General features: G+C 41.6%; 1 protein-coding gene across 1 annotated transcript; it reads right to left on the reverse strand.

The window, feature by feature from the left end:
- Nucleotides 1-1,121: 1,121 nt before the first annotated feature.
- Nucleotides 1,122-19,228, reverse strand: LOC113128744 (lysyl oxidase homolog 4-like). The gene is made up of 15 exons (XM_026304277.2): nt 19,077-19,228; nt 17,908-18,182; nt 17,221-17,816; nt 16,349-16,560; nt 10,194-10,232; nt 9,856-10,063; nt 9,427-9,607; nt 7,868-8,022; nt 7,615-7,782; nt 6,886-7,048; nt 6,553-6,796; nt 5,545-5,660; nt 5,000-5,136; nt 2,223-2,334; nt 1,122-2,119 (listed from the first exon to the last, which is right to left on the reverse strand). The coding sequence occupies exons 2-15, from the start codon at nt 18,179-18,181 to the stop codon at nt 2,049-2,051; spliced, it is 2,676 nt and encodes an 891-aa protein (XP_026160062.1). The 5' UTR covers nt 18,182; nt 19,077-19,228; the 3' UTR covers nt 1,122-2,048.
- Between the last annotated feature and the right edge of the window lie 1,244 nt (nt 19,229-20,472).

Below are 20,472 nucleotides of genomic sequence, written 5' to 3' on the forward strand. Positions count from 1 at the left end.
GTATTACCATTGTTGCAGTTTATTTCCAGGGGCTGTGTACACAAACATTAACCTCAAGCAAAGATGACACAGTATCAGATTTTTCAACCAGCTATTTTCCTTCTGCAGTGCCTGGGCAGTAGCACTGGAGTAAACTGACACAGTCTCCTTCTAATAAACAAAAAGGTGAATTTATGAAAGTTTTGACATTTTCTATATGTCAATACACTTTTAGCTAACCTCAAGTCAACATTGCTGTATAACTGGGCATCATTAATTTAGTTTCCAGACTGGATGAATCTCCTCTATTTGTGGCAGTGTTAAAATTTGAGTCTTATGTAGACATGGGACTAAATGCCAAACAATAGTTTACTTAGTTTAATTTGGATGTATTCTATAATTGCATTTGTGGGTGCAGTGACCACTGTTCACAATAGTTCATACTAAAAAAGTCTTGTATAATCATCTATAATTATGGGACCGACAGACTAAAATGCATAGTGGTAAAATGATTATTTCTTAATACCAGGTGCAGATACTGATAGAGATGAAATGATGTGTTCATGTCATGTGTTTAAATCCACAGGAATGAAACAGTGAAAACATGCATTTTTCAAGGTTATGTTGTTTATGGACTTCATGTTACTGATTCAATTTTGTCATCTTACTTGTAGAGCATGAACATTATTTTCTATTCAAATTCATAAAAGGGAAAAAGTAAGACCAAAGTAAGTCACATATTTAAAGTATAGCCTATGTCATGTGACAATGAGAAGCTGAGAGATTTTCCAACATTAGTGTGTGGGAATGAGGTTGGAAACAACCATAAAACGCAGACTAGCTCAGACTCTGTAGGAAAAAAAATGGGAAACTGAGTCTCTGACTTCTGAAATATAAATGTTTTTAGATCTTTTTGAAATCTGAGGGGGTTGGGGGGTCATTAAAATCGAAATGCTATCTGATTATCAAACTTGCAGGAACTGCCATGCTTCCTTTCTTATATAGTTAATAATTATGGGAATCACTCTCTTTAAGCAAGTTATCAGATTCCCCAAGTCTTCTGCAGAAACTGTAACATTAACATTTATCTTTATTCTGCATCAGAAAGCTCTGCTGTTAAATAACCATACCTCAAATAACCATACAGTTTGTCATTCTGATGTTTATTCTTTTCACTACTGTTACCAAGTACTCCGAAAGGCGCAATACTGTGGTACAACCAGATCTCCTCAGATTTTACCGATGTTAAACAGGTAAAGAACAAACAAGGAAAATATTTATCATAATAAGTTTAACAATACAAAACACAGCCACACAGGGACAAGTTGCAATTCAAACGTACATTAAAATTCTGCATAAATTAGAGACCTAAAGAACAATATTCCAGAGAGGTAATATAAAACTGTACATGACAATACATTTGCAATACATTACAATATTTATTCAAATAAGGCAAAATAGCACCATGAAATAAAAAGTTCTCATTCCAAACCAAAAACCACACAGTTATATCAGTAAACACTGCATTTCGTAATGTGATCAGTGAAAGCACAAGAAACATGTACATTTTTGTTGACAGTCTGTGTTGATATTATATCGATGATGATCTGATGATGTAGTATAAAAGTAAAGAATGCTTTGGTCTCATGTGCCTTCATGTCATTACTTTAATTGTGGTTATGTTTTGTTCAAGGGAGTTAAATGTTTTAAAAATTTAAGGCAAGTTTTTTGTGAAATTGTAAACTACTACTACATTTTGTCATGTTGACATGAAGCTTGTGACAGCCTACTTTGGTCTTTCTCTTTCTACATTTCTCCTTTTATCTCTTTGACTTTCTGACAGGAACAGTCACTGCTGATGACAGTCAGGCATGGGATCCTAATTAGTCATTTTTACATGAACCCCATCCATCCGTCCAAAACCATCCCACTATCCCACCCTCCTCCCTCTAACCCTCATCTTTGTAATGGCATGTCATTGTCATTCACCCTTCCCCGCCTGGTATGTTGAGGTGTGGTGAGGAATTGTACAGTTGCTCTGTCCTGAACTCTTTTGAGTGTTCCTTAATTCACAAAAAGTTGTTGGAGATCTGACGATGGTGGTCAAACAAATCCTCCACCTCTGCACTGTAAGCGTCGCCTGGTGAAAACAGACAGGAGTGGAATACACAGCAACCAATGTGGAGGTAATGAGGTCTTAAAAACGAGAGGATTCATGTGTGCTGAAAATGTCTTTACTGTACCTGCATGGCATCCAAACATGTAAACCCGTGCTCCATCATACTTGCACCGACAACGCATCACATTGTTCTGGAAATCAGACTCGGCCATGTCTAAGGAAGGGTTGACCTCCACCTGTAAAGGACATAAGAAGTTGAAATAAACTCTTCACAACTGGTGACCTGTCTAGGGTGTACCCCTGCATTTCACCCAAACAGAGCTGGGATAGGCTCCAGCAGATCCCTGTGACCCTAAATAATAATAAGTGGGTATAGATCATGGATGGATGGATGTTCACAGTTGAGCAAAGCACCATTGCAATCAGGTAGGATCTATTAAAAGACGACTTTCAATGGACAAACTACAAAGGTAACTGATAATAAATGTGATAAATGTGACAGGGCAAAGGCCTTCAATAAGCTTTAGAAAACACTTGGGCCTTGTTCTTAAAGAGTTTGGATTCGGAGACAATTTTATGTTCTTAGGTAAAATGCGCTATTATACCCCAAGAAGTTCAAGACTAAGCATCATTCTGTCCTCCCCATCTCCAGTGCAGTGCTTGTACCGACATGAGTGCTGCCTGTCTCAACAACTGAATCAGTTGCACAAGCAGACTGAGCTCGCTGGTTTATCTTTACTGTTGTAACAGACGGCAGTCGTTGTAATTCTCTGTGCACAGATGATATTTTTCATATATTTGTCAGAGGCAGAATCCTCCCATATACATTGTTAAGATTAATCCTAAAATCAACCTATAGTGAAAAAACATTTGCAACACTGACTGTCTAGTAAAGAAAAAAATGTACATTTTGTGAAGTGTGCTCTTTGGGTTCTTGAGAAGATCAGTATCATACTGATGAACAAACTCATTGAACATACTAATATGTTCTGAAGATAGTTAACATAGAACTGAAAATGGGTGAATGTGGTAGCCTGGGTCTGTTCAAAGTTTAACAAAATCTAATCTGCCTAGCAGCACCTATAAAACTTAACAATTTATATGTAGCTGGTAATTTTTGTATAAATTCATATAGCGTGTAAAGTGTATAAATGACAGGTTGTAGTTTTATGAGAGATTCTTTTATGGGACTATTTCTTGGCTGGAAGTTTGGAGTCTCCTTTGCTCCCTTGTATATCTAAATCTAGACCAGGAACACTTCAAGGAGTGCCTTTTAATAAAGTAAGTAAAGAACATACAGAGTAACACTTCAGACAGAAAGCAACTGTTTATCCTTAGCCGTGACTGAGAAGCCACAGGATTATTGTGCTCCACTTTTCTATATGGCTCCTGATGTATAAAATGGGGATATAAGTGATGCATGACATCACTTTCCACTGTTATCACCATGCAGGAAAAAAGGCCCAGAGATGCAGATGACAATTTTGGGTTTGGATTTAAGCTGCAGCCTATCATTAGGCTGTAGCCATGGTTGGTCGCCATGGTTTGTTGTTTTCCACCCTGTCTGTCTGCCTACCATATATAAGAAAAGCACACAAATGAATTTTCCTGATGCACACATCAAACAGATAACCTGACCACATATTCAATAAAGCAACCTAGTTTCATTTTTTACATACAGTATAAATGTTGTGGTTCTAATTATATTTACAGACAACAATTTAAAATGTAATAATTGTGACTCTTTTTCATTATATTTTCAGCTAAATTTGGTGTTGAGAACTTGATATATTTTTTAATATTGCATATTAAAAGGAGCTGATGATTTCAGCAAATATTTTATAGTCCCGGTGTAAAACACCATATTAAGTTGTTGGCAGTTAATGCCATTTTAAAGCTCTTGTAATAATATGAAACAAAAGGCCCACAGCCTGTTTTACAGAACAATGAAAGGTTGTCACTGTCATGTAAAAGACTGTGAGGTTGTGCAGCTGATTTTGAAATGACGCAGCATCACATGTCCCCCTCAGCTTGATTGCTGAGGTGGACGTGACTCATATGTTTAATGTATGGTCCTAAAAATGGCTGCCACCCTGTGATTCTCAAAAAAAACATCCAGGCGAGCGAGCAGCAGTGCCCTCCCTCAGTCTCTCGCTTCTTACACAAATTTATGAGCAGCTCAACTACTGTTGAACCACAGTCATGACCACAGAGTGCTGCTGGGTTGCGTTGTTGGGGCAAGATGCATCTCTAGAGATGTGACTCATCACATGTGTGCAGGCTCATACAGTACAGAGCAGACAGACCAAGTCCTGCATGTAGCTTACGTACAGTCTGCCCATGGAGATGCAAGTGAAATTTGAACATCTTGATTTCGCTTAGAAAATAATTAGAAACTGTAAACATCATCACTTTGTTGCCACTAAGCTTCCAGGAGAAAATAAAACAAATGACAGTGAAGGAGGACAGATGAGTAGGTCACCACAGCAGCTTGGTTGTCTAGAAACAGCCGAGACATGCAGACAGACTCAGCCTTCAAACATAAAACCAACGTAAAGTGCTGACAGAGCTGTTCCACTGCCAATAAGTCCATACTTTCTTAAATGGTGGACTAATAGTAGGTCTACAGTACTTTCTATGTAAATCCAGACTCTATTCACTTTCCTTAAATATGCACACACCCTTAAAACCACATACATACCGTACACCTGAATGACTGGAAATAGAGCCAAGTCCCATTTAGCTCAAATTATAGTGTTTTATCACAGCTTTTATCTCATGTGCACCCTCAGATGTTGAAACCCTGATGCTTTTGTGCCAGATTTAAAAGTTTTTGATGCAACTTAACAGTGAAAAATGAGGTATGGACATGGATGACTAACAATTTCACTATTTACCAACCTGGAAGATGTATTCACCAGGGCGCACATCTGTGATGTCGACCCACTGGCAGTCAATGTCGTGGCGGTAGGTGTCCCAGCAGCCCACTGAGATACCCTGGTGTCCCATGTTATAGCAGGCATACCGCTTATGGACACCTGGAGGCACAAAACAGTTGAAAACATATGAAGAAAAGAGAAGATTATGCTGAGTAAATCATCCTCGCTGTCAGTTGATGTGGATTTAACTTTCTATCAACAGGCTGAAATTATAAAAAAATGATTTAAAAACCAGGATGGATGGATGGATTTAAAAACCAGCTTTTATTTTGGGGACTTTCAAATGAATAGAAAGGATCTACGCAGCATAAAGCTGTGCAGGCTTTTAGAAGCCAAGAAAAATTTAGGTTTGGCCTCTGATCTTAGGGCTGACTTTGAATGCTCATTATGGGATTTCAACGTTGCGCATTTATTTATTCTTGATACACTTGTTTGTCACGATGCTGCTCTTGTTTCCAGACTTCCCTCAAAAAGCAGATTTATATGTTAATCTGCAACCCGTCTCACCATCAGGGCAGTAGGTGTCCTCCAGACAGAAGCTGGCTTTGTGACCTTCAGCGACCTTGGTCCCATTGAAGGTCAGCAGATCATAGTGGGTGAAGACCTCAATGCTGTGGTAGTGCCTGACAGGGGAATGAGGATGGATGTGTTCATACATGAAGGAATAAAAAAAACAATGGTAGAAAGTTATATAAAGAAACTGAGTAAGATCGCTACTGATTTTGCTGGTGCTTTTGTCGTTCATAAGTGTCAAATGCACTATTATTACACTATTGTATCAGACGTAGCAGTCATAAATACTGTTTTGCTGTGCAAAGGTGTCAAATAAGCATCTTAAAAATAGAAGCTGCCAGACAGACATCAGTTTTAGCGTTGCATTTCGCTCTCTTTACAGAACCGCTCCCAGAACAGACTGAACCAAAACTGAAAGTCAAACCATGTGTTTGCTGGTTGGAGAGGTAGTGATTGGGTTGTGGCTGGGAGAGACACTGAGCTGTGCCTCTTGTTTTTGGGACACAGAACCACAACCGCTGAGATATCAAGCCAGGCTGCTCTGCGTGCAGTCATGGCCCTGACTATAACAACTGGGTGACCAATGAGGAGGATGTTTATTGTAAACAATTGCTTTGGAGGATAAAAGATTGTGTTTATTGCGTTAAATAACAGACTTTATGTGTGTTTAGTTATTTATAGTGAGGATCTCAAAAATATCACTGCACTGTGTTACACCCAGTGATCCCATTTACCTCAGCAGATCTTATAATCCACTTCATCTTTTGCTACAGATATTTACAGCTATTTTTTTTAACGTCTGGTGGCAACTGTGTTTTTTGTAAAGTGCTTCTTTTACCTCATTACGCTGCCCTTTGCAGTGCTGTTACACTGTCTTTGCTTTCCAGCCAAGCAGTTATTTACTTGCTAGCTGGCTGAAGGCACAAAATGAGCAGCTGCTGGTTCAAATGAAGGCCTTAAGGCTCCTCTAAGTGACACAGTGGCTTAGAACAAACCTCTCACCTGTGACACTGGTGCCAAATCCAATCTTCTCTGGAGGCCCGGGGTTGGAAGTCAGCACGACCCAGGTTCATGATGCGCGAGGAGAAGCGCAGCAGGCGGCGGTGTCCATAGGGCCAGTTCATCCTGGCAGCAGAGGAGGACAGACAGTTCTCCTCATTGGCACAGGTCAGCAGGTGGAGGGGCCGGTCCTCCAGGTAAGCCGTCTCTTGGACGAGCTGGGCGTCCAGCACGAGGTCGGGAGCAGCTGCAGGGGTCAAGACACAGAGTTCACTTCACTGACATTGCAAAACAAATACAAAAGTGCTTATTCATGTTTGTTGGTTTTGGACTCACCTTCTACACATGTGACTCCTGCGGCCCTGCCATCTCCTCCTCTGGGACAGTAGACATGTGTGTTTTTGCGGCACTGCTGGATAGACATCTCAGTGCCGATGCAGTGAGTCCCACTCAGCACCACATCCCTGGCGTCTGGGGAACCACTCCAGTACCAAGTCTCCTGCACAGAGATACAAGATGAGAACAAATTCACATGCAAAATCATTAGAACTCATTTGTGCTCTTGTTTTAAACACTTCTGGAATAATGGTGAGAAGATGTGCAAAATGTTAGAGTTAAAGGCAAATAGCAGCCTCTGTTATATACAATACCTAATTTTTATGGGAACTATCAGTTCACATGATCACACTTTCCACTCTTTTTCACAGTTTTAAAACTGCCTGTTAAATGTACCCAGCAGGCCCCCTAAAAACACATTCACGCTGCCCTTTCCATGCACAGTTCTATTTTCTATTTTCGGCTTGTTTGTTCTGTGAATTTCTCCCAATCTCTCTTCACCTCACTTTCCCTCTTTTATTTTCAGTTCGCTGGAAGTGGACGTTTGCGAAGCCTGTAATTACCTCAGGCCTCGGTAATAACACAGCACAGACACACAAACAGCAGGACGCAGAGAGAGAAGCAGAGAGAGGAGGAAATATAACAGCACACAGAACAAAAGCTTAAACACAGAAAAGGGGAAAATGGGAGGGAAAAAACAGAAAACCTGGGGAAAAAACATCAAAATACCTGATGAGCTCTTGAGGCAAAGCCTAAGCCCAGCTGTCGACAGACCACCATAGCCTCGTTGAGGCCCCAGTTCTCACTGCAGATGGAGCCCCAACGTCTCACTCCTCCAACCTCCATAAGCACCTCCACACGCCCCTCTGCTTGATCTCTACCTCCTGCCAGACGAACCTGAGCATGGAAGGAGGAAAAGCTGTTTTCTTGTGAGTGATACTGCAATAATGCCTGTCAGCCTGTTTTCAAGTAAGGTTCTCACCGTGGTCTGTATGCCAGTGTTGGGCACATTGCAGCGGACTGCTACATCCTGGTTGTGTTTGCAGCTGTAAAGCGGCACCGGTCTGTACTGACACTCCGTAATCGATCTCTCCCTTCCGGTGCACTGGACACTGTTCATGTGGATGGGACCAGTACCTACAGAAAAGTGTGTTGATTGATTCATATGTCTTAACCATAGGCCACATGCAGGTGAAAGACACTCGCACTCTCTCTCTCACACACACACACACACACACACAGACTGCAGCCATATATGTCCACAGAGAGGAATTAAAAACCCAGACATGATCTGGACCTCTGATGTGGCTCTGAAACTGAGCTTAGCCAGGGAGTTTCTGTCTACACTCTGTGCTGCACACCAGAGTCATGCTTTTTAAACCAAAATAGATACCACACTGGCAAAATGAGGTGAAATCTTTGAACACATCTATGTGCGTGTAGGTGTGTGAGGCCCAGGCTTAAGACTCATAAACCTACAATTTGGCCTTGAATAACTAATGATGTCATCAAGTATAGCAGCAACTTCTCTGACTAAGCTACCCATGAGTCTTCACTACTCCTGCAGTGTAGTTTATTTTCTAATATGTTATAGTGCATGGTCACACAAGGCACAATTTATCCATGTTCATTATTCACACAGAACAGCAGCACTGCACCTAGTTTAACAGAGCTCTAAAAGCAGCACTCAAATGGTTTCCATGAATTACTTCATTAAATAAAGTAGGGAGAAGGAAATGCACCCACCATATTTAAGACATGCTATGTGCTCATTTGGGCAGAAAGATAATGGGTGGAAATGAATGTGATTACAGACTTACTGCACAGAGGTATGGAAAGGAAAAAAAAAGACAATAACTGAGTGTGAGAAAATAGGGTCTATGCTACTTCCTAGAAAAACATTTCACTCTATTATTGCTAGACAATTTAGTGGCTGTATTTTCACTCCCACAACAAATGTGGTACCAAAATAATCAGACTCTTTCTGAATGTTTGATCGTGCTCAGTGCTGATTGCCTGACATCCTGGTTATGCCAACTTTTCACATAAAACAGGTTTATTTTGACAACAACACATGACGTTGTTTTGGTCACTGCAACCTCCTAGCATAGTTTACACTTGTATAATTGGCCATGGGTAGAGTTCCTCAACAATCAGCTTCTCTGATAGAAGTAGAAACGAGGCTATAAACATTTTCTCTGGGTTTATTTGTCTGCTCAGGTCCATGGTTCTTGGAGTGTTGCATTTAACAACAGACATTTAGACTGCAAAGTGTTTAGTCTCACTGAGCTACACTGATCATGCATAGGGTGCACGGTGAACTCAGGCACTGATTCAAAGTCGGTACCAATGAACACATACCTCATCAGTAGCCAGTGATTGTATTTTTGATTTTCTGATTTAGGTTTTCTGGTAACTAAGGTCCAGAGGATAAATGAAGACTCCTTTCTAGTTTAATCATGCAAAGTCTCACTAGTCACACTGAGTAGAGCTAAAATTTATCTTTATCTTCACTGTGCGTCGCTACGTGTCCCACCCTACCCTGTCCTAGTTGAGCCTTGGTGAGAGCTTCTTTGGCTGTCCCGAAGCCCAGTTCCCTACAGGCCACGCTGGCTGCTGTCATGTCCCACAGGTGGTCACACACAGTTCCCCACTTGCCCTCTCTTAGCACCTCGACGCGGCCCTCTCCAATCCTGGGCCCCGACTTCAGACGAACAACAGGCTGGAAAGAAAAAGAGTCAGTTTAGGTGGTATAAAGGAAGTTTATGAACTGACCAGAAATCTTACACTTCTAAAGCTTGTCTAGTGCTTAGACACATTTTCAGGTTGTTAAACTACTACTAAACTAGTACAGGGTATTGATCTTTTTATTGTTAACTCTTTGCAATAAAACAAGCATTATATACATTTCCTGAAATTTCAAACCTTCTTTTAATTTTAACACAATAATTCGTAATCCTCCACACTAACCGGCACGGCAGGTGGTGCGGGTACTCTCCCATATCGTGTGAACTGGGATCCTGGGACACAGCGGACCACAGCATGCATGCCCCCCCTGCATGGGACATCACTTCTGGGGAGGGAAGTCTGCACCCGGCATTGTGACAGAGAGGCCTCCACACCCTGACACTGCACTTTCTCCACCCAGTAGGCCTTTTTACTGATCTGTGTCCTCAGTCTGGGTGGAGAACGAAGTAGAGGAACAATTAGAAATCAATTAGAGAAATTTGGGATTTGTCACATTGATGATCTTCATGATGCACAAGCTTTACAGTTACTATGCAGCCAACTGCACATGTTGATTTTACCTGGAGGATGGATCAGATAATTTTGAGTCCCACAATTTCCTGAAAGACAGAAAGCATCACATGACATTTACATCCAGCAGACTAAACAACCAGCTGATATACTCCCTCAGTCTGCTCCTGTGCACCTCTCTCCTGCTCAGTCTCTCTTTCCTACTCAATCATCTTTTTTCTCTTCCCTGACATCCCTACTCATCCAGCCTGTCAATCACAGCCTGAATAAACACACTGAAAGCTGTAAATAGGAGGGAGACGTGATATGCTGAAGAGGGTGTGTGTCTTTTTGGCTAAACATAGGCCTCATGTAGGAGACAGGGAGTCAGAGAGAGGAATCACACAGAACACTTACAATAACAGATCACATAGCACCCATTTTCTTTCCTTTTTTCCTTCTCATACCAAAATCTTCTTGTCATGACATTTTTAGATCTTCCATTTCTGTTGCAGTGTTTTCCTATATGTCTGGTTTTTGAGAATCCATGTGGAAATAAACCCTAAAAATATGAATAAGTCACTATACATTAATCCCTCAGAGGAGCCCTATTGAGGTCTGCCAACAAGCAGGGTTTTCGAAACTGTGTTTCATGGGTATTACCTTAAACCTTAAGTCAAATCCTAAAGGGAATCTGTGTATACACATTAGCCCCTTTTGCCTGGGCGCTCGCACACACACACACACACACTCCATGCTAAACCCATAGAAAAAAATGGAGAATTCAATAAAAAGGATGATTCACAAACCAGGCAGAGTCTGGGAAGTGTCCTTCTGTGACACACACACACACACACACACACACGCGCACACACACACACACACACACACACACACACACACACACACACACACACACACACACACACACACACACATTAGGAGTTGACCACTTGCTTCAGTCAGTGTGACCACAGACAGGTGCAGTGTGACTGACGCCCTTCATGAATGTGCCTGAATTACATGAGTCAGAACACTAAATATAAACAGCACTAGAGTTTACTGTACAGCCAGACTCGTGATGCAATTAAATATTTGACTAAAACTAAAACGGGAGATGTTTCCTCTCCAGGAGAACCCCAGTCTCCTGATATTCCACAGGTCATTATCCTCAGTACCAACATAAGAAGCGAAAATCTGAGGGTGGACGGGCCGCTAAGGAAACCCACAATAGAAGCCCAGAGAAACTACTGGTTGGAATATGCTCACCACGAATAATTTACAATCCAGCAACAGGCCAGGCAGCGAAGAGCAATCTGTGCACACGGTGTATGATTTCTCCAACAATAAAACTATTTCCATTTTTCATATAAGGCTTCACTGTTATATATACATATTTTTTTACAATTTCTGCTGCAATCGTGCTGCAAAAAAGCTAATTTACAATTCTAGTCTGGTTCAGACTGCTGGCCTGCACTGGTGGATAAACCATTCACAACTACAGGCAACTTGGACTCTCTAATCAACCTAACCTACACGTCTTTGGACCGTGGGAGTAAACTGGAGTATCTGGCACCTACAGCTGTGTGTTTGCATAGTTTAAAGCGTCCATAACTCTGCCATAAATCAAAGTGTGAGGAACAGACTATAAGGTTTTGTTAGTTCATGGTTTAAAGGGGAGGGAGGAGGAGGAGTGGGGGTGGTGCTAACCATATAATTACCTGCTTTGCTTGTCAGTGTGCACTGTGTAGTCGAGCAGTAGCATGTTGGTTCACACACAACAGACGTGGAAATGTGCACGTACAGACCAACTTTCTCCGCCTTGTCTCTGCAAGAACAAAGCTGTTACGCAGTGGTACGACTGCATCCTGGGCAACATGGAGCAAGTGGGGTCGGTCTGAATTCTCTGTGAACTGGGCGACTCTTGTGAGCATCACCCTAACTTTACAGGTAGAGGAAAATTACCTATGCACTAAAAGCACTGTGTGTTTCAGAAATACAGGTTGGAGCTGACCAAGGTTTCATCACACCCATACCACAATTTAATGAAGGAGAATGACCCACAGCATCAAGCCTCAACACAACATCGGTTGTGATTACAGCACCTCTGCTGAATCCTTCTAACCAGGAGAAGACTTTGTTACTTCTCAGGATCTTCAGCTCGGTGCCAGGTTTTTTTTAATGCAACCCACACAATACCATAAGCCGCACTGGGAGAGGAGCCTGTCAGGAAGGCAGAAATAACCTGTTATTATAGCCTACTGCATGAATGCAAAGCTGCCTGACTGGAACAATCAGCTCACTCAGGAGACATCAGGTTGCCACACTGACTCCACAACAGCCTCTAGACAGTCCCATCAACATCCATGGAACGACAACTCAAAGGGGTCATAATGATGTACTTTCCATGAAATGTGGGTTTTAGTATAGTTGCCACAATGGCATTAAGCATGGCCTTAAAAAAGCCTGTAACTGAGGAGGGGAGAAACAAGGAGCAGGGGGTGAAACTAAATGAGAAAAACTGAAAAATTAACAGATGCGATGAAACAAGAGAGCTGGAAAATGGCTTTAGTGCCTGTCTTTTGTAAGCACAGCAAAGTGGGGGAGTATTTACACATCTGTAAAAACACGCTGAGCAACTTAACAGGCAGCGACAAAGGCAGTCACACCAAAAAACCAACCACATGCCCAAAGCAGGAAGTGCTGACACAGCAGAGAACTTTCAGCAGGTTCAGTCGAGTGATGTGAGATTCAGAGACATCTCAGACCATAATTACAAATGTTCAAGTGGATACAAACCCCAAAGAACAGGAGGCATGGACCTCTGCCATCACAATGGGTAGCACTAGGAAGATGTGATGTGACAATTATCATGTAGAGAAAAAAATCAGCTTCTTTCTTTTAGACTATTATACATGAGATACATGACAAGCTATACTGATGTTTAAGATCCAGTCTTAGCTTTATGTTAGCTAACATGCTCATAGTGATAAAATGCATAGTTTGCTTGGTATGTGGTGCAGCTTGGTGGTTAGCACTGTTGCCTCACAGCAAGAAGGTTCCTGGTTTGAAACCCATCAGGGGCCTTTCTGTGTGGAGTTTGCATGTTCTCCCTGTGTTTGTGTGGGTTTTCTCCAGGTACTCTGGTTTCCTCCCACAGTCCAAAAACATGTATGTCAGGTTGATTGGTGACTGGTTGATTGGTGGTAAAAAAAAGTACTGTACAAATTTAAAGTTTGACTTAATAGTTTCACTACTTGAAACAAGTCCACAAACAGCATTGCAGTTTGTGGACTGGAGAATGGTGTGTACAGAATGTAATGGCAAACCTTTCAAAAGCTGTTGAGATATTTCAATCTGGGCCAAAGCTGTGCCATTGTTGGAGCCATACTACTAGGGTGGTTAAAGATTCTTTAGTCACTAAGTGGTTTACTATTGTCATGGTTTCAAAGAACCCACATAAACATCTCACTAAAAATAGTTGATTGCAGACGCCGAAGATTCACATTATGCTGCTTGTTCTTGTATGAAAAAAAAAACAAAACAAAAAAATGCATTCCCCTCTCCCTGCTCACCCCAGATGTTTGGTGCTGGACTAAAATGGCTGCTGTGCCCATGTAGCTTTGTGGAGATGAGAAACAACAACATTCTCTGGCCTGGTCCAGTCGTTAAACAGACTGGAGGTTGGGTGTTTGGCATCGGATATTACAAACAAAACTAAGCTTTTTTTCTCTGTTGTTGACTACATTTAGCAAGCTAGCATGATGGAGATCCACACTCTGACATATTCGACTTGGCTCTTTGATGAAAACAAAGTATAGACTGAGGACAAAGTGGCAAAATTGAAGTTTAGCATTTCTCACTTCAGGGCATCTGATCCTCACAACTCCAAAGAAGCCTTGAGGGATGAGAGACTACAACACAGAGTTGTTGCAAGGTTATGGTTGTGATGGTGAACAGGGCAGCTGAGGAGAAGCAGCCTGTATCCTGCTCCGGAGCAGAGCGGGACACAAGGGGTAATTATTGGCGACATAGACAGATGGTGTAGGGCAGGCCAGTACAGTCGTCCTGTTAGCCGAGCCATAAAAAGACATCTGTGGGCAGGCAGACACACACACACGCTTGCGTTTGTGTATGCATGTGTGTGTGTGTGTGTCTGTGTGTGTGTGTGTGTGTGTGTATGTGTCTGTTTGCATATTTATTTCTGTGTGCACGTGGATCTTGGAGGTTTATGTTAAGCGTCGTAATACTCTGTGTGATGAGGGTGAAGGGAGGAATATATTAGCATGCTTGTGTGCAGCTCCTGAGGTTTTGGGGTTTGATGGAATGTGTGAAAGGACTTTGAAGGTTTGTGTAGGTGCTTCAGTAGGTATTTCTAGCTAAAGTAAACAGATGAGTTGGATTTATGGGGATAAATTCAACAGCAATTATTAGTATTAACATAGCAAACGATTTGTGTTTGAGGGACAATAAACGGCTATGGAAACATATAAGAAATAGAGCTGAAGTCTTGACTCTGTATTTTCTCACAGAGTTTATTTTACTCATCTGTCTAAAAACTTCAAATATGTTTCTGTTTTTTTTTTGGTTCTATCTACAGTAGGACAACGTTAGCACACGGCTGTGTAATTTTAACACAGAAAGCACTGTGTTGTGATTCAGTAGCTACAGTTCCCATATAGCTGTAACAAAGAAGTCATAATTTTCTATTTGCTAAAATGATGAAGCGTTCTGTGCAGTACAGTAAAATCAGTTTTAAACCGACCTTAATTGGTTTATTTCAGTTGACAAGATAAACATAGAGCTGATTTTGAGGAACTCAAGAATTTATTTGGGGTTGTGTTTCTGGTCGCCTGAGCAATATAAGTCCAATATTCACTGTAGTTCTGCTTTTGCGTCCCCCAAATGTCTGAAATGTCTCTTTACCAGTAAAATCCTCCTCTATGCTCACCAGCTAGATGCTAACTTTGATTCTCATTAGGTGCCTCAGAATTTTAGTGGCCAAACCTGCCTGCTGTGTCTGAAAAAGAGGAACAAGCAGTGTAAGGGATTATAATTTGAAATTCTGAAGTTCTCCCTACAATGCTCCATTACTCTTACATTTGTGACGCGTTGTCTTACTGAGTTTGATGGAGAGTTGTTATTTGGTCTCTCCCTGTTCAGGGGGCAGAATGGTCTGGGATATGGTTGCATCTCAGGGTATTTGGTAGCTTCTGTCAAATGAGGAGAACTGTGACTTCACGTAAAAGCATTGTTTTGTTGGTCGGGGCTTCTGGGGATCTGTGTGCAGTCACCAAAGGTAAGAAACCTGCTGTTTTTTGGTCTAAGCTGTAGAGCTGCCTGTGTGGTTTTGTCTTGTTTTCTATGTCTAAAATACAAAACTAGTGACATGTGGGTATGGGTGACTTGATTTGAAGTTGATTAAAGGTAACATTGATGTAGCTGACTGTTGACTAAGGAGAATAAAATAATGAATAATGAAATGCATTATTTTTTAATGCATTTATTTTTTACTATTTTCAATTTGTGTGTCTACCAACCATAATTAGAGCAACCTAAAATATTAAGACAGAATTAGACCACATTTTTCTGCTTAACTGCAAGAGAATGTTTTTTTAAATATACGAAGTTATAAAAAATCTACTATGCATGTAATTTGGGATTTTGTTTGATATCTTCTTGTTAGATTAGTATCGACTTGATTGTGACAGAGACACGTAGAAAAACTAAAGTACTTTAATGGTGAAATATGAGGTTGAACAGAAGTGAATCCTCAGACTTTCAGACGCAACACACATACACACATTAGGAAGTGTGAGAATGATATGAGATTAGAAGCCATGTGATGGAGGATTTTTGCAAAGGTACGCATCATGTGATGATAATCTTGTAGTCTGTGTCTGACAGTAACAATATACTCTCCAAGACTATTTTAAAGGTCTGTGTTAAGGCCCACTCAGTCAATGGGCAGTCAGACTTGGCTAATGCCACAGTGGATGGTGTCGTGCCAAATGTGGTTGTACTAATGACAGCAGTTGTGGTTAACCTCTACTACGGGGGGGATGGAACAGCAATCTAGGCATGGGGCTGCCTAATCCCTGAAGGGATGTGTAGTCCACCCCATTTTTCCACCCCTTTCATAATCATACATACGCAAAGACACACACTCTTTGTTCTGTCTCCTTCCTCCTCTGTCACTCTGCCATGTTTGCTCTCACATACTCACCTGTAGGCGTTTTGGTCAAACTCTTCTGCAGCAGGGAATCCTAACATGCCACAGATAACACGACTGCTGCTCAGGTCCCATCCATGGCTACACACATGACGCCACTTCCCAGCATTCTTCACTTCCAGAACTCCCTCTGTCACCAGACCGCCATGGTTGCTGGACAGCACAGGCCGCAGCCGGGCTTCCTGTAACTGAATCCTGTCTGATCCCTGTCCAGGAGAAAGCATGCCAATTTAACTGATTTGAAAAAAGGGCACTGCTTTATTTTATTTTAGCACAGGACAGGAATGGATCTGTGACACACAAAAGATTTCAGAAGACACACTAAAACAGGGTTAACTGGAGTTAAAAAAAAAAACATCACTTTAACTAAATATCTGCAGTCAGCACCCAGTCCGAGAATGATAACATGATAAGCCGATATGCTATGTCTCTAATCTTCATACTCTCTAATCATCCACATTACATACTGTAGGCAGCAGGAAGGAAACTCACAGAAAAACAGACAGTTTGTTTAGGGTGTTGGACATGTCTCGATGGTTATACAGCGGTAAAGAAAATGTAAATGCTGAAAGTTTCAAAAAAGGAAAAAACAAACACGGTTGATGAATGTCTTGCAATTTCCTCTGCTGTGAAGTTCTTGCACGTTTGAAGAGTTGGGGCTGTTGAGCTCTGGGTGGTTAAACTTCAGGCTCTGCTGGTGTGTATGAACTAGACCTTTAGATGGTCTGGTTTTAGGTTTATCTCTAATTATACATGCCCACTAGCCTGCAGCTCCACAGAGAACATTTCTGAATGGGAGCCTGGATAAAACCAGCTTTGGCTTTCTGTGTTTTGTGCACTAGAGATTGTGTGTGTGTGTGTTTTACCTGTGTGTAGTGCCCATTCGTTTCCAGCCCATTGTCTGGATAGACAGGGTCTGGTTCGATGTGATTCCCACTAATTTGCTGATGCCTGTCGCTCCTTGGCTCAGACTGGTATTGGGGGTAAGGCTGCCTGTTTGTCTCTGCCTGTGTCTGCCTGTAGAGTGCACCATTTGCCAGACGTGAAGGCAGCTCATGTCCCTGTGGCAAAGCTGTGTTCAGCTGCTGATTTACTCTGGGACTGTCTCGATTCCTTCTCAGGATCTGAATCTCGTGGCCATTCTCCTGCGGTGAGATGCTGCTGCGACGGGAAGTTGGGCTGCGATGAAGGGCAATCTCATGGCCTCTTCCATGAAGAGAGGAGGTTTGGGCAGCAGGTGGACTTGGAGGGGAAACAGACTGTGGGTTTCTCTGTCTTGGCTGGCGCCCAGGGGATGAATTTGATTCATCCACAGGGGCGAATCCAGGTCTTCTCGCTGGGCTGCAAATGACCCCCAGGTCTTCAGCATGGGTGCAATCACTGATTCCCCAGCCATTAGACTGACACTCTGCAATAGAGTGTTCTGTACCTCTGCAGCGCACATTGTCCAACCAAATCGCACCTAAAGGCAAAAAAAGGGCGTAAATGATAAGAAATAAAAACTTCATGAGCCAGAGAGTAAAGAGTCCAAAACGATCTCTTGATTGACAAACCTTGTCCCTGGCCAAACTTGGCACTGTGCGCCCAACTAAAGCTGGATTGATAGCCCAACTGTCTACACACCACAGTGGCCAGGTGAATGTCCACCTCGTCATCACACACGGTGCCCCATGCTCCATTGTAGAACACCTCCACACGTCCCTCATTTGCACCACGCCGGCCTACACCTGCGAGACGTACAAGCACCTCCTGGGCCGACAGTGGAGGGGGGCTAAGGGAGAGAAGGAGGAGGAGGAGAAGCGTGGACAGGGAGCGGAGGCCCAGCATCCTGGAGTAGAAATTGGCAGAAAGCGAAGTTAAGAAGGGCTGATGGGAGTGATGTGGCATTAGATAAAGAGAAGTAAAACAGTACAGCAGACAACAGAGACAATACTGTACATGCAAGCAGGGCCATAAATAAACCTGTTCATGTTCCCACAAAAATCCTCCAAATAATGCAAAGACATGGAGCTCACATTCCACACTCTGACAAAACATATAATTAGAAACTTTTCTTCTAGCCCTGTTTCCACAGCAGTGAAAGATTGATTGATGTTTTTCATCCTTTAAAATAATCAAAGGCATTGAAAGGACAGGGAGAAACTGAAAACATAGCCCTCAGTCTGAACCAGTCAGGGCTAAGGGGGTAATAACCCAAGCTAAAAGTAGCCCGTCCATCCAGCCAACGGAAACTTTGGCTTTCCACAAACCCTCAAGCTTAGCTGCATGGATTTAGCCAACAGACACAAAAGCAAATAAACACCATCATAAAAATGTTCTCACACATAAATAACACAGCAGGTCTGCATCTGAGAAAGATATTTTGGTTTTTTTAACGATTAATTGACCCTTTGGTCTGACTCTAAAACACGTATCTTCTAGCAGACAGGAAGAAACTGGAGAGGACATCTGGAGGATGAGAGGAACATTTTACAGCAAGTTAATCCAAGGGTTAATGATCACTGTGATTCTGCTCAGCATACAGAACACATTCAAATTAAAGCTGTAATTCAGGCTAATAGGGACAGAAATTAATTTGATTAAAGGGGAGACAGTGTGGATGAGTTCAGGCAGCTGCAATATTTAAAATTATGCAGGAAAGGTAGACTGAGGTAATGAAATAAGAAAAAAGGTGAGTCAAAGCTAAAAAGAAGAAAGAAAAAACTGCTGATGTCTAACTCACCTACTGTTGATCTCAGCCTGGAGTCACTGAGAGAAACAAGGGAGAGAGCACTGGAGGAAAGAAGGCAGTGAGTTTGGTCCTGCTGTCTCTCTATTCTCCTTTCCCTCCCTCTTTCTTTGTCTGTCACTCCTTCAGATCTGCTACTGCATCCATCCCTCCCATTTTCTTAATTTAAGCATTTTTTTCCTCCTTTCCATCTGGTCATATATCTCCTTTCCAACCTCTACAACCCATCACAGAACAAAAACTGAGTTAAAGCTGAAATCAACTGAAACCCAAGGGAAATACATTGCAAAACATAGACAATGCAATTTCTTTCTTTCTTTTTTGGTTCTCTAGCTGTCACAATAGAATAGCAACAATTATATCTAAACTCCAACCTGTTAAAGCTTGTTTTATCTACACACAGTATACTACTACACCGCAGCAGACAGATCCAGTCCTACCAGATTCTTTCTTGCAGAATGGCCACATGATAAAAGTGAGCTCAACATGTAAAATAGTATCTTTTCATGAGTCTCCATTATACACTTTATTTCACACACATGCACACACTTCATTCTGTACATTTTATTGTATTGTCTGCATATCCCTATCACCCCAACCTCAATCTTTCTTCATATCCATTAACATAAAAAGGGAACTTTAACTTTCACCTCTCATGTTTGAAAATGTGTCCTGCACAAAGTTAAATCCATATGCACACATGCGTGCACAGACACACACTCGGCCTGGCACATTGCCATGCCCACAGTCAGTGGTGTCATGAAATAAATACTAGGTGCTGTGAAGAAAGATTGGAGCTGTGTGTCTTTTTGCATGAAGTTCAGTTTTATAATGTTCTTTGTCGTGGCACCTCCTCGCTTGAGGGAAACTCTCTCTAAGAATAGAGACTGATGGAGGCTCCATATTTGAGTGAGGAGGAGCAGATTTTCTCAAAGATGCAGTTACAGACACGTATCACTTGTTGAGCTAAACCTAACTAAATTTACAAACTGAAGAAATCTATGAAATCTCTAATAAAGTTAATATTATGGAGGTTTTTGCAAACCTAAGTGCAGTTTTGTCAAGTAGAAATTTGATAACATATTTTAAGCCAATTTTATAAAATATAACAGTCTGCAAAACATATTAAAACATAGTAAAACTTGTTAATGTATGAGCAGTTTACATACAAAGATGGTATAATATTTCCACAAAGAATGGATTTTGTGGTGGATGACAGCTCCCTTATAAATGGAGATTTTGAGGCTCAAGAGCGCACTCCAGTGGAATAAATCATTACCAGAGTTGAGCATCACTATCAAACATGAAAATACTGCGGCTTCCTATTTTACTATTCACTAATGTGTTAATGTATTTCATTATAAGTAAATTCATTTAAATTATATGGACT

This window comes from Mastacembelus armatus, chromosome 1, assembly GCF_900324485.2.
Source record: "Mastacembelus armatus chromosome 1, fMasArm1.2, whole genome shotgun sequence".
Lineage (NCBI taxonomy): Eukaryota > Metazoa > Chordata > Actinopteri > Synbranchiformes > Mastacembelidae > Mastacembelus > Mastacembelus armatus.